This window comes from Dictyostelium purpureum (genome assembly GCF_000190715.1).
Source record: "Dictyostelium purpureum unplaced genomic scaffold DICPUscaffold_582, whole genome shotgun sequence".
Taxonomy (NCBI): domain Eukaryota; phylum Evosea; class Eumycetozoa; order Dictyosteliales; family Dictyosteliaceae; genus Dictyostelium; species Dictyostelium purpureum.
This window is the reverse complement of record NW_003519916.1, coordinates 1-13,677: the sequence shown is the minus strand read 5'-3', so window position 1 is coordinate 13,677 and position 13,677 is coordinate 1. Positions and strand designations below refer to the sequence as shown.

The 13,677-nt window shown below is 26.3% G+C and overlaps 6 protein-coding genes across 6 annotated transcripts; 2 read left to right on the top strand and 4 right to left on the bottom strand.

Annotated features, from left to right (window-relative positions):
* Nucleotides 1-401: 401 nt before the first annotated feature.
* On the bottom strand, nucleotides 402-1,173 carry DICPUDRAFT_12023 (uncharacterized protein; the record flags this gene model as incomplete). The annotated part of the gene is made up of 2 exons (XM_003294512.1): nucleotides 402-802; nucleotides 867-1,173. Coding segments are annotated over 2 exons (708 nt in total), but the record flags the coding sequence as incomplete, so codon positions are not given.
* A 1,679-nt stretch (nucleotides 1,174-2,852) lies between these two features.
* On the bottom strand, nucleotides 2,853-4,295 carry DICPUDRAFT_85026 (uncharacterized protein; the record flags this gene model as incomplete). The annotated part of the gene is made up of 1 exon (XM_003294511.1): nucleotides 2,853-4,295. One exon carries the CDS (start codon nucleotides 4,293-4,295, stop codon nucleotides 2,853-2,855), a length of 1,443 nt encoding a protein of 480 aa, XP_003294559.1.
* Nucleotides 4,296-6,187: 1,892 nt separating this feature from the next.
* On the bottom strand, nucleotides 6,188-6,819 carry DICPUDRAFT_159581 (uncharacterized protein; the record flags this gene model as incomplete). Its single annotated transcript, XM_003294510.1, has 2 exons — nucleotides 6,188-6,537; nucleotides 6,813-6,819. The coding sequence occupies 2 exons, from the start codon at nucleotides 6,817-6,819 to the stop codon at nucleotides 6,188-6,190; spliced, it is 357 nt and encodes a 118-aa protein (XP_003294558.1).
* A 143-nt stretch (nucleotides 6,820-6,962) lies between these two features.
* DICPUDRAFT_85025 (uncharacterized protein) lies at nucleotides 6,963-7,547 on the top strand (the record flags this gene model as incomplete). Its single annotated transcript, XM_003294514.1, has 4 exons — nucleotides 6,963-7,044; nucleotides 7,104-7,295; nucleotides 7,389-7,488; nucleotides 7,541-7,547. 4 exons carry the CDS (start codon nucleotides 6,963-6,965, stop codon nucleotides 7,545-7,547), a joined length of 381 nt encoding a protein of 126 aa, XP_003294562.1.
* Nucleotides 7,548-8,550: 1,003 nt separating this feature from the next.
* DICPUDRAFT_43619 (uncharacterized protein) lies at nucleotides 8,551-8,958 on the top strand (the record flags this gene model as incomplete). The annotated part of the gene is made up of 2 exons (XM_003294513.1): nucleotides 8,551-8,628; nucleotides 8,707-8,958. The coding sequence occupies 2 exons, from the start codon at nucleotides 8,551-8,553 to the stop codon at nucleotides 8,956-8,958; spliced, it is 330 nt and encodes a 109-aa protein (XP_003294561.1).
* Nucleotides 8,959-13,236: 4,278 nt separating this feature from the next.
* DICPUDRAFT_159575 (uncharacterized protein) lies at nucleotides 13,237-13,419 on the bottom strand (the record flags this gene model as incomplete). The annotated part of the gene is made up of 1 exon (XM_003294509.1): nucleotides 13,237-13,419. A coding segment is annotated over one exon (183 nt), but the record flags the coding sequence as incomplete, so codon positions are not given.
* Nucleotides 13,420-13,677: the final 258 nt, after the last annotated feature.

The following is a 13,677-nucleotide window of genomic DNA, read 5'->3' as shown; positions in this document are numbered from 1 at the left end:
GTAGTAGTAAATGGGTCGGTATTATTCTTTTTACATTTATCTTCCTCTATGCATATTCCTGATGAATTGTTAATTAAAACACATTTATTGATAGTACATAGATTTCCACCACTACAAACGTCATCTAATGGTTCACATTGACCTGATTTATTATTGCAAACCGAACAACCAGTGCATAGTGATTTATGAGTTATACCGATAAAAGGGTCACAACTGTCTATTGTACATGGGTTATTATCATCGATATTCAAGGGAATCTTTTCTATATTACCATTGGAACGATTACATCGATATATAGAGCAAAAATCACTCTTTGGAATTGGTTTAGCGGTGTGTATACAATCTGTTCCCATTGGGGGTGGGCATAAATCAATTGTACATGGATTATTATCGTTACAATCTATATTAGGATTACAGCAAGTAGAACCATCACCATTACAAACTCCACAAAAGTCATAAAATGCACAAAACATTTCTATATTTGTTTCTATTCTAATAGTTGATCGAGTTGTATGTCTTTGGCAAAAATAGAGATCTATAGGATATACCTTATATTTAATTAAATTCAAAACATTTAAATAAACTGTTGCTTTTTGTGATGTATGGATACCTCCTAAATCAATAACTAATTTATTATTGATAAAAAGATAAAAATCATCTCCACCTTCAAATGTAAATTCTTCAAAACCTTGATATGCAAATTGATTGTTTATCTTTAAACAAAAATGATAGTTATGATAAATGTTATTGGGGGCAAAGTATTTGTAATCTGTTTTATTTGCATCTAAACCTCTATTATCAACTTATAAGAAAATTTTTAATAAACAGTTTTTATTTTTATAAAGATAAAAAAATAAAATACCTACGTGGAAAGAAAGATTGATTGTCAATTACATAGACATCTTTTTGTTTATCATAAGTTAAATTCAATATAATTGATTTTGCAATATTATACCCTGGTGAGTTTGGGTCATGGTTTGTGCTAAAAAAAAATTTAAACAAATCTGGTTTCACAATCCCCCCTTTAATGTTATTTTGGTGTGTTGCTGATAAAAATAATAACTCTGGGATTTTGGTGAGTGGATTTAAATTTTCTTTAACAAGTCCTTTTGTTAAAACCCCTTCTCTAGATTCAAAATTAGGATTAAATGAGGGATCTTGGTCATAAATTTGTCCTTTTAAACTTAGGTTAACTAAAAATTAAAAAAAAAAATTAATGTTTGGAAAAAAAAAAAATATATTAATTAAAGTTATTTTATTACATTTTTGAGAATTTACAATAATTGAGAAATAAAATATATTAATAAATAATATAAAGAAATATAATTTTTTCATTTTTAAAAAAGATAATATAAAAAAAAAAAAAAAAATGTTTATTTAAATAGTTTCAAAAAAAAATAAAAAATTTAAAAAACATAAATCAATAACTTTAAAAACCTTTATATTACTTAACTAATATTAAGTTATGATATCTTTGGCAAAGTTAAATCCTAAATATTTGTTTTTTTAAAATTTTTTTTTTAAAAAAGGGGTTAAAAAAACTTGAATTTTTTAAAAAAAAATTTTATCCAATCAAAAATAATTATATTTTTATTTTTATTTAACTTTTTTTAGATCGGGTTTGAGCGGGTATTATAATTTTTATTTTATATAATAATATTTATCAACTCCCATTTTTATCTTATTATTTTTTAAATTTTTTTTAGATAAATTAAAATAAAAAAAATAAAAAAAATAAAAAAAATAAATTTTATAAAAAAAATTTAAAAAAAAAAAAAATAAAATGTTTTTTTATTATAGGCTTTTATCTGTTTGATTTTTGATTTTATTATTTTAAGGTTTTAGTATGATTAATTTATGTGGGGGTTAGGGTTGAATATTTTAAATAATTAACAGAAAACGATGTAATTGGACTACCTCTTTCAGATACTATTATAATTCCTTTGCAGAGTATTTTTATATATTTGAATAAATAACACCATTGTGACTGTTCCCCTAGCTTGATTAATAGTTACACGGAAGCTTCAGTTTCTCTTCTCCTTAAACTATTTGATTTCTATGGTCATAGTTGCTTGGCCAGAGCAATTAATGATATTAATAAAATAGTTGAGTAGATAGATGAAGTCTATCATTAGTTACTTGACTGGTTGGATGAGCTTCATTGGTTACTTGGTTGGTTAGAAATTTACCACAATCTTGAGTTAAAAATACATTTGGGGATACCAATCACTATCAAAAAGAATAACAACTTTATAATAATACCAAGACTCTTCAGCACTTTCAAAAAGTTATGGATGGTTACACCTTTTTCTTATATTTTTATACAAATATATTCCCGAACAGCTAGACCCTTTGAGCTGCATAGTCACCACCAGTTGGCTAAGATGAAACATCACTAGATGAAACATATTCTAAGGAGCTGTAACTGGTGCAACAAATTCTGCACTATTACTTGATGTAGCAGATTCCACACTACAATTTGATCCTGACTCTACACTACTTGATGAAACAAATGATTCACAGTAGATTTTACAGAAATACATGATCCAGATTCTACATTGCTACTTGGTGCCGGTGATAATTGACACAATTTATGGATTATAGTGAATAGTTATTATTATAAATTATTAAAAAAACAAAAAATGAATCCCTACTTTTATATTCAATAAGATTTTTACTGTAAATGATACTACATGTACAACATGGCTAGAGACGGATTAGAATCTTTGTATATTACTTGATTATGGCTTTAAAAATTGCTAAAATATAATGTATTAAATAAAATGAATTAATATAAAATGGTTTATAAATAAAAATAGTGGGAATATAAAATAACTTACCGATATAATGGTTTAATTGGCTAATGGGCATAAAGAACCGTAATGGAATTCTGCAAAATGTGATAACAAAATTCCATTCTCGCATTTAATACTTGGAGTAATTTCTATGAAAGAACTACTCTGTGATTCAACTGAAGATACTATAGAAATATTTATTTTATAAATTTCAGCTGCAGCGACCAATGTTAAATGATCGCCCCATGTGCCATTTTTGGACATACTATCACAATATTCCTCCCAACTGTTTGTAGTTACAAAGTCTGAGAGGGTTTCTCCATTTGGAAGGTAAAATCCTTTATTTTTTCTAAGCCAATCGACAATGTTATTTCTTATTATTACACTATGCTCCAAGTCACCAAATATTTGGTCTGATAGCGCATGCATTTGGCAATTACCATCACCTGGGATTTCCTTTTTTGGCATTAGTTGATATAGTTCGATACGTTCATTTAAACGTATATATGCCTTTTCTGTTTCATTCAATGGAGTTGGATCTAAACTTAATCTTCCATTTGAATTGACCAAAGATAAATCAATTTCATTTGGATTTATTGGAGCATTTTGGTTTTGGAGTTGTTGTGTTGGTTGTGAATGAGTTTGTTGTTGTTGGAGTTGCTGACGAATTCGTTCGATGAATGGGATTGGCTGTTGTGATTGTTGTGGTTGTTGTGGTTGGGGTAGTTGACGAATTCGTTGAATAAATGGGATTGGTTGTTGTGGAATTGGTTGTTGTGGCATTGGTTGCTTTGAAATTGGTTGCTGTGATTGTTTTGGTTGTTGTGATTGCTGTGGTTGTTGGGGTTGGGATTGCTGACTAATTCGTTGGATAAATGGGATTGGTTGTTGTGGTTGTTGTGGTTGTTGATGTTGGGGTTCCTGACGAATTAGCTGGATAAATGGGATTGGTCCTTGTGGAATTGGTTGTTGGGATTGTTGTAGGTGTTTTGGTTGTTGGGGTTGGGGTTGCTGGCTAATTCGTTGAATGAATGGGATTGGTTGTTGGGATTGTTGTGGTTGTTGATGTTGGGGTTGTTGACGAATTAGCTGGATGAATGGGATTGGTCCTTGTGGAATTGGTTGTTGTGATTGCTGTGGTTGTGATTGCTGTGGTTTTTTTGGTTCTTTTGGTTGGAGTTTTTGGTGTTCTTGTTCTTGGTTTTTTTGTTTTTGTTGAGGTTGTTGGAGGTGTTCTTGTTCTTGGTAAAGATGGAGTAGTTGGGGTTTTTGGAGGCTTTGGAGGTGTTGGAGGTGTTCTTGTGGTTCTTGTAGTTGAATTTGTTGGATCACCTGACTTTCCCAGTAATTGACTTCACTGTTCCAACATTGGCAGTCATCTTTTTCTTTGTTGTTTCTTTTGGTGTTATTGAATCTGAATTTGCCAATAAAAGATGGTAACTTCCAACAGATGGTACCAACAAAAAATAAATAAACACACAAGTTTAAAAATTCATACATTTTGTTTGCAAAAAAAAATTATTTACAAATAAAATGTACAAAAAAAAAATAATATAAAAATATACAAAAAAATATTTACAAAAAAAAGATAAATATTATTTACAAAAAAAAGGTGTAAAAATGAACGAATATTTGAATGCTATTATAAAAAAAAAAAAATGTTGATGAATGAAAAATTATGTGTGTGTTGTAAAGCTATAATTTTTAATTAAAAAAAAAAAAAATTTTTTTTAAAGACTCTTTTTTAAAAAATTAAAAAATTATAAACAATTAAAAAAAAAAAAATAAAATAAAAAAACAATTGTTTATTTTCTTTATAATTATGATAAAATAATAGTTTCTACCTTATTTTTTTATTTAAAATTTGGATTTAAAATATTAATTAAATCTAAATGTTTGATTTAAAAATTTCATAAAATTCTCTCTCGATTGATATCCATATTACCTAGGTAAGCTATTACATTGAAAAAAAAAGATTTTAAAAATAGGGTAAATTAATTATTTAAATATAAATTTTAATCTTTATTTAGTTTAATTCTAATTGAATAAATTACACCTCCAACCACTTTTTTATTATTTCTATTTAATTTTTTATTTTTTTTGCATATAAATGAAAAAAACGTGGCTCGAGGTGTAGTTAAGTATTTATAATAAAGTTTAAAAACAAATATAATTATTTTACTTGATCATTTTATTATTTATTGTTTATTTTTTAAATTTAGTTAAATTTATTTTGAAGCTGCTAATCATTTTGGTTGATATTTGATTTTTTTTTTTTTTTTTTTTTTTTTTAAAAAAACCTTACTTAATAATATAATAAATATTATTAGTGTAAGCGACGGTGTTTATTTATATTAAAATATAAGAAGAAGTGGGTGTTGGGGTAAGGTTGAAACAACCTATCTAGTTTAAGAAGTTTTTTTTTTCTTAGATTTTTGTTCAATAGCAGGTGATTTCGGACTGCCTAATTGGTACGGAGTGTTTTTGATTTGTGTGGATATTTGGCTAACATTTCGAGTACGGTTACTTTTTGCGGTTGTATTCTTATTTGTTATGGCGGTTTTATTTTTGGAAGTTGGTGAAGCTAATCTTGTAAAGATGTTGTTTAGTGCGTTAACCCTGGATGATCTTAGGGGTTTGCTGGTATTTATTTATCTAATGACGAAACAAACAAACAAACAAACAAAAAACTATATTGATCTTGTGGGTTTGTTATTGAATTTTTTTTTTTTTTTTTTTTTTTTTTTTTTTTTTTTTTTTTTTTTTTTTTTTTTTTTTTTTTTAAAAGTGAAGATGATTCTTAATGATATATTAAGTCATCAGTTTATTGTGTTTGGTATGTGTTTAATGCTTATATGAGTTTTACCACACTGCATACAAGGTTGGGCACGGTAACGTCAATTCGTGTGTGATTCGGAAAATCTGCTGAGACTAGGTTTCGAACCCGGAGCGGTAACTTGTAGGAAATTCGTTCGACCACTTGGCTATCATTGCTCCCCCTCATCTTGTGGTGATATTGAATTTTGATGATAATACATTACATATTTTATTTGTTTCTATCACCGGGAAGATTTAATAAATAGAAATTAAAAAAATATTCAGAGCGGGAATCGAACCCACGACCTAATCCGTGTTAAGGATTCGTGATAACCAACTACACCATCCGAACTTTTTATATTAACAATTAAAATGTGCCAGATTAGGCACAAATTGAGTAAATTGAAATTTTTGATTGATAAGAATTTTACCTAGTTGGTTACCTCATTTAAAAGGGGAATCACCAAGATTTCTAAATATTACCTTTAGGAATTTTAATTTCTACTTTTGATAAGAGAATTTTAAGCTGCATTTCTTTCTTGATTAAAAACCTTATTCTTAATATTTTGATAATTTTAAGATAGTCTTAGTTGACTACGTTTTATATGAGTATTGTCTTGTTCTGGTTGTTGTTGTTGTTTTTGTGGTATTGTTTCTGGTTGTTGTTGTTGGTGTTGTGATATTATTTGAACACCTACTTTGTATTTCTTGGTATGTTCATTTTGTTTTCTAAGTTGTCTCTGAAAGCAGCTTATATCATTTACCCAATTCTTTAATGATTTGTTAATTGCGGTGAGTTGGCAGTTTATATAAAAGTTGGTTCTGGTATGGTTTTGCGAAAAATGGAGTGATTTAGTTGTGCTTAATACAGAATGACCATTTGTTTGGAGATGAACTGGTGTTGAAAAATTTATGGTACCATAAACTATGTTTATATTTTTTTTATTTAGTTTATAATAAAATAATGTTTATGGTGGTGCAGTTTGATTTTAAAAAAAAAAAAAATTAAAAAAATAAAAAATTAATTTTGAATTTTTTGAATTTTTTTTTTTTTATTTAAATTTTATATTCATTTTTTTCATTTTTTTATTTTTTTTATAACCAAATACTATTTTTATAAGATTTATCTTATATTAAAATGATAGAACAAACATCAGTATGCAAAAACTATTCATCAAAAGCCATGACCAATTGCAATACCCAACATTCACAACCGCAGCTTTAATAGAAATAAATTTAAGCATATAAGATCATAGGCTTTATGGTCAAAAGAAAATTATGAAGTTTTATTAGAAATTAAATTAAAAGTAAGTGGTAATAACATTTGGACTAGTTGATTAACAGCTATACATGTTTGATTTAGTAGAATGCGCATACTTTTTAGATAATATAGAACCAACATTTTTACCAAACTACACAAATAATAATAAAAGTTTTTCAATATCATCGATTAAATCATTAGACTATTAGAATATCGAGTAAATATCATAGAACCTTATAATATCAATATCAATAACACAACAGCAGCTTCATCATCATCATCATTCAGTTTAAACAATAGTAAAAGTAATAATTTTACAACAACAGTAGCATTAGCATTCAGTTTAAAAAATAGTTATAGTAATAACAATACAACAAAAGCAGCACCAGAACCTACAACATTCAGTTTAAAAAATAGTAATAGTAACTATAATAGTATTAGTAATCTAAATAATAATAGTACCAGTTTAGTAATAGTAACTATAATAGTATTAGCAATTTATTTTTTTATTTTAGAATTATTTTTAGCAACTTTTTTATATGAAGAGTTTGCTTCATCCGGCACCTTGTCTGATAAGGCAATGTCTCTTTTCTATTCATTATTTTCTTCAATTATGTAAGTTTTTCATTTTTAAATTATATATAACTTTATTTTTATTTTATTATAGATATTAACATTTATAATATCATTTTAGAATCTTTTCTTTAGCTAAATTATATAGATTATTTTTTGAATGTTTAATTAAAAATAATGAAAAAAAATTGTTAAAATTAAATAATGGTCTTGAAAAATTGTTTGAAGATAGGAAGCTTGAAACAGATTTTGATAAGACCAAAAGGCTCATAGAGGAATATGAAATTTTTAAAAGAAAAAGTAGTATTAGATAGTATTCATTTTAATATTATATCTGAAGTAATGTATTGTCTAACTATTTTTTTAGATTTCGAAAACAGATACCAACCAGAGTATCAACATAAACCTCCATAATAGCCTCAACCTCAACCTCAACCTTAATATATCTTAGTAGATATAATATAGATTTTAATAGGTAATAAAATAAAATAGAAAAATAATGATTTAGTATCAAAAAAAAAAAAACTTAGAAGAATTTATCGCAGTTCAAAAACCATGAAGGTAAAGATCCAATCAAAGTAAAAGGCCTTCAATTAAATCAACACCAATGAATATTTTCATTCTAATCAACTATTTGGTGAATATCAGACATTGTTCTGGCCAAGCAACTGTGGTATCATCGAATGGTTTTAGATAAGGAAAAGATTTAATGGTTCATTAGAAGAAAGGATTTAATGGTTCCTATCGGGCAGCTTACAAAAACTTATTCAATTGACACAAGTTCTAATCTTAGCAAATCAGTTATGTCCAATTATAGAGTTGTGCGTTCAATTGATAGTTTTCTAAATGACAATCCAGATTTCATTATTTTAATATCTGCTGCCTTTATTTATTTTTATTTAAAATTTTTTTAATTAATCAAACCCAAATAAAAATAAAGATAAATTCTTTTTATAAATTTTTTTTTGAAATAATTACTTTTTTTTTTTTTATTTTAATTTTATTTTATTTTATTTTATTTTTTTTTTTTTTTAATTTTTAATTTATTTCTTATTTTTTAAAAATTTTTTTAATAGATATTAAATTAATCATTTTAAACATAAAATGTCAAATAACAATAATCTTAATATTAGATATAACAAAAGTGGATATCGTCAATACCAAGCAAATGATGGAGGATGGGTAATATAGTTATTCATTAATTAATATTTCATTATTCAATTTTAATTATATTTCTTCATATGATAAAAATAATAATAGGAATACACCCACCGTACTGTAGCCGAAAAAAAAATTGGAAGACCCATTGAACCAAACGAACATGTTCACCATATTAATAAAAACAAAGTTGATAATAGACCAAGTAATTTAGTAGTTATTAAAGATAATATCCATAGAGAAGTACATAGAAGCGATTACAAAGAAAAAAATTCCTGTTTCAATTGTGGAAGAACATCACATTGGGCCCAAGACTGTTATGCAAGTTATGACGTTGATGGAAACAGATTATAAATTAATTTAAAAAAAAATAAAAAAATAAAAAAATAAAAAATAATAATTTTTTTCTGTATATACACCAAAATTAATACAAAAATTGTTATTTTCTGAATAATGCAAATATTTATTTTAGTAAAAAGTTTATTTTTATTTTTATGAAAATGATTTTTTTTTTTTTGATTTTTTTTAAATTTTATAATTTTTCAAAATTAATATATTCATAAATAAATAAAAATTTTAAAATGATTCAAATATTCAGAACTGTTTGTTATGATAAAGTAATAATAAGTACTAATAATAATGTGTTAATTAAAGATGGTACAGAGAATAACTAAAATAAAAAATCAGTTAACTTAATAGCAGAGCCAATATAAAGAAAGATTCTAATGGTGAAATTGTATTAAGTTTTTTAGAACCATATAACGACAAGGATCAAGATAATGAATTCTTAAAGAATTCCCCAGGTGCAGATATCTTTGTATGTTTAAAAGAGAAAGAGAGAACCATGTTTGGAATTGGATTTGTTGAAGCTGGTCAACTAATGTATATTAAATAAAAAATATTTAACGACTGTTTACAGTTTGGCAACGAACACTGGATTGCATTGGACTACAACACACCACTCATTTCGAAAGAGATTATAAAAAAAGCTGTTGAAACCAAGACCAACCTATATATCATGAAATAGACTCTGTAAATCAAAGAGTTGGTCAATAGCGGTGATGGAATGTTGGAAAATTTAAAAGAAATGTCATTTGGTCTATCAAAGTAGCTCTGAATGGTAATAAAAACGGCAATAAACAAGTATTTTTAACTACAATGAAGGAAAGGTTGCAATCCAACAAGAATTCTTCACATCAAATTCCCATTTACCTCAAATCAATATCACAATCCACTCAAAATCATATTCCAACAGTATACACCCTTCACCACCTTCATGTCAACAATCACTCAAAGTCATAGTCTAGCAGTATAATCGCACTATTTTACAACGCACACCAAAAATATAAATAAATACTAAATAACCATGGAAGATACAACTAATAATAATCAAAAGTAAGTAAATTATCTTAAAAATAATAAACCTATACAGAAAATATTTTGAAAATAAAAACAGAATTACTAACCAATTTTTTTTATTAAAGAATAGGTTAATTTAATTGACAAAAAACAATCAAAAAAAGTATATTTAGTACAATTTAATGATTATCAATTCAGAGTTCATTTTCTCATATAGAGTTATAATACAATTATCAATAGATTATATTAATTATCAATTTATTATTAAATATATTTATTAAATAAAGATTAAATATTTATTACAAATTTTAATTACCTTTATTTGTTTATTTTATAATTTTTTATTTTTTTATGATTGGATATCCAAAAAATCCTTTTTAATCTTTACCTTTATTTTAAAAACACCCGAGTTAACCTTTCTTGTTGTATTCAAGTTTCAGTTCATACAATTTCTATATTTGAATCGGATAACAATGATCTAAATCATAAGTGAATTGAGTTATTTAAATAGACTGATAAAAGGTTTTTGATCAGTGATGACTTTACTAGTTTTTAATTGGAACAGCAATGTAATCTTTGAATGCTTAAGTTTAGCGTCCTGTGGCAAAGTAAGTTGTTCACCTGGTATTAATAATCTATAATGAGAAGCGAGATATGTCAGTCAAACAGGCTAATGTTGATGAAGAGCTTTGTAATTTTAGTAATTGCTTTTTTATTTGTTGATCAAGCTCATTGACAAGTTGATTATGATCTAAAGTTTTAGGAAAACTATAAATAAATATAAGGGCCCTTAATATTTTCCTATTATCTTGAGTTTTTATTTGAAGATAAAATAATTGTAATATAATTTTTGTTGTTTATCCCATTTTTTTATTGATGTTGATGCTACAGCCATTTTATTAGAATTGATTCTTCCATTTCCTATGTTTCTGGTGCTGCATTTGTCATGAATACAGTTTTACTGGAGCCGATATCGTCAAGATAACGGCATAATACTTAGTAGTGAAGAACCCAATTGATGGCTAAGTTTTTATGTTGTTGCGCAAAATAAATCTTTGTTATTTGTTTCTTTTACTTTTACATTTTATTTATAAGTTTATAATCTTTAAAAATAAATATATTTATAATTTTTTAATTAATAAAATGACATATGTATCCTCTTATTAATTTAATGAAAATTTTAAAAAAATGGTTAAAAAAAAATTTTTATTTTTTTATTTTTTTTTATTTTAATTTTTATTTTTTTTATTAATTTATTTACCAAAAAACACCATTTTTAGATTTATATTAATAAAATGAAATAATCAACATTAAGCACAGTCTTGGGACTATAAAAAAAATGTTTAAAATTTAAAGAAAAAAAATAAATAAATAAATAATATTACCAACGAAAGTATTAAAGAAGTGTAAATAAAACCATTCAAGAACATGGTAGAATTGATGTGGATATGATTTATTTGGGGATGTTGAAGAGTTATCAGCAGAAGATATTCAAAAGATTATGCAGTCAATTTATTTGGTGTATACTATGAATTAAGACACAATTCCATATCTCAAAGCACAACTTTCTGGTTTAAATTTAAACATATAATCTTACCTTGTATACTCTACCCTTGGCCGTAAATATTCTGCATATGAACCAACTAAAGATGCATTGAATGCAATCACCATATCATTGCAAAAAGAATTGGACATTAAATGTTTCAGTACAAGTTTTGCAAGTGGTAATTTTACAGGAGCCAAAAATTTAAGAATATAACACAAAACAACTCATTGAAATGATTAAAAAATTCTTGCCACTCTCCAAAGGGCATCCAGTTAAAGTTGCTCAAGCAATATATAATCTTTATCAATTTACTTCAGCAGCAAATTACCGGTATCATTAGACTTAGGTTCATGAACTCATACCAAATCGCTAAGGCAGCATTCGAAAATAGATAAAAAGAAATTTAAGAAAATCATCAATTAACCTTATCAACAGATTTTTAAAAGAAATAAATAAATTTGTTTTGTAGTTTTAAATAAATTAAATTTTTATATAAATAAATAATTATATTTATAATAATTTTTAATTATATAATTCTTTATTGAATGATTTTTAATATTTTGATTAGATACTCTTAATTGTATTTGAATTTGAAGAAGATTTCTATTTAAAATTTATAAATGGATTATTAAAAGATATTTTATTCTTATATTGAAGATAATATTTTACACTTGCAATACCAAATGAATCACTCGAACCAATTACATTTAATTCACTGCTTAAATCTCTATTTGAACCATTACTTAAAATATTGCTTGTACAAGCTGTACCACCATTTGAACTACTACATTTAATTCACTTATTCTACAACTATTGAACCACTATTTGAAACATTGCTTGTACCAACATTTGAATTTGGACACGAACTATCTGGACCACTATTTGACAACCATTTTAATCACTTCTTGATCCACCATTTGACTGATAAATCAGACTTGGACCAATTTATGCATTATGATGTCAGGTGTTGGTTTCACCACTTGAACCATTATTTGACCGATTACTGATTTCATTTGAATTATTGGACAAACATTTTGAATCGAACTACCACTTGAAACACCATATTATAATTGTTTTTTAAAAATATATTATAGTTAATTTATTTTGTTTATAAAAATACTGATTGGTCTACTGCAATTGTGCCTGGATCTGGAGGGGAAGTTTTTTATAATCCTTGATTGCTTCAATAGTTTTTACCTTCTCTTCCTGAAACTATTTTATTTCTATTAAAGTTGCTTGGCCAGAGCAATTTAATGATATTCATAAATAGTTGATTTGATTGGCAAAAAATTTTATTTAACCGCTGTCGGGGTGTTATATATAATACATCAGGGGTCTACAACATTTGTAGAATACCTCGGGCACTGAAAGAGTTGACTTGATTAATTCTTTTTAAATTGGTTTAAATAAATTTGAATACCTTATATTATTAATAATCTGCAGAAGATACCCTACTATATCTTTTTGTTTTTTGTTGGTACAAATAACTAAATTAAAAAATCTAAATAAAAACAATATTAATAAATAATTTTATATTAACTAAAAATAAAGATATTTACCTATTCTATATATAAAGGTTGTTGATACTGGGTCATTGGATGAATGTTATGCATTTGTGGAATCTGATATAAGGTGATTGTGCCCCTTGAAATATACAATGAGTTTTAGTTTATAAAAATAAGTATTGTTTATATTATACACTTTTGATTGTGGTGTTGGTTGTGGATTTAGTGTTGGGGTTGGTATAGTATTGAGGTTGAAGTTGGGGTAGGTAAGTAAGACCAAACTGTTGAATTAAGAGTTGTTCTTGGATTTGGTCTTGGATTTGGATTTTGTGTTTGTTGCGGTTGTGGTTGTGGTGTTGGTTGTGGATTTGGATTTGGAGTTGGAGTTGGTGCATATGGAAAATACTGAAAGGGAGTTTGAGTTGGTTTTGGTCTTGGTATTGGATTTATTTTGTTTATGTGTTGTTTGGGGTGTTGGTATTGGAGTTGTAGTTGGAGTTGTAGTTTGTCTTGGTTTGGGTGGTTTTGATTTTGGTTTTTGTGTTGGTTGTGGTATTGGGTGTAGTGTTGGTTGTGGTATTTGTTGTGGTGTTGGTTGTGGTGTTGGTTGTGGTGTTGGTTGTGGTGTTGGTTGTGGATTTGGAATTGGTATTGGAGTAAAAA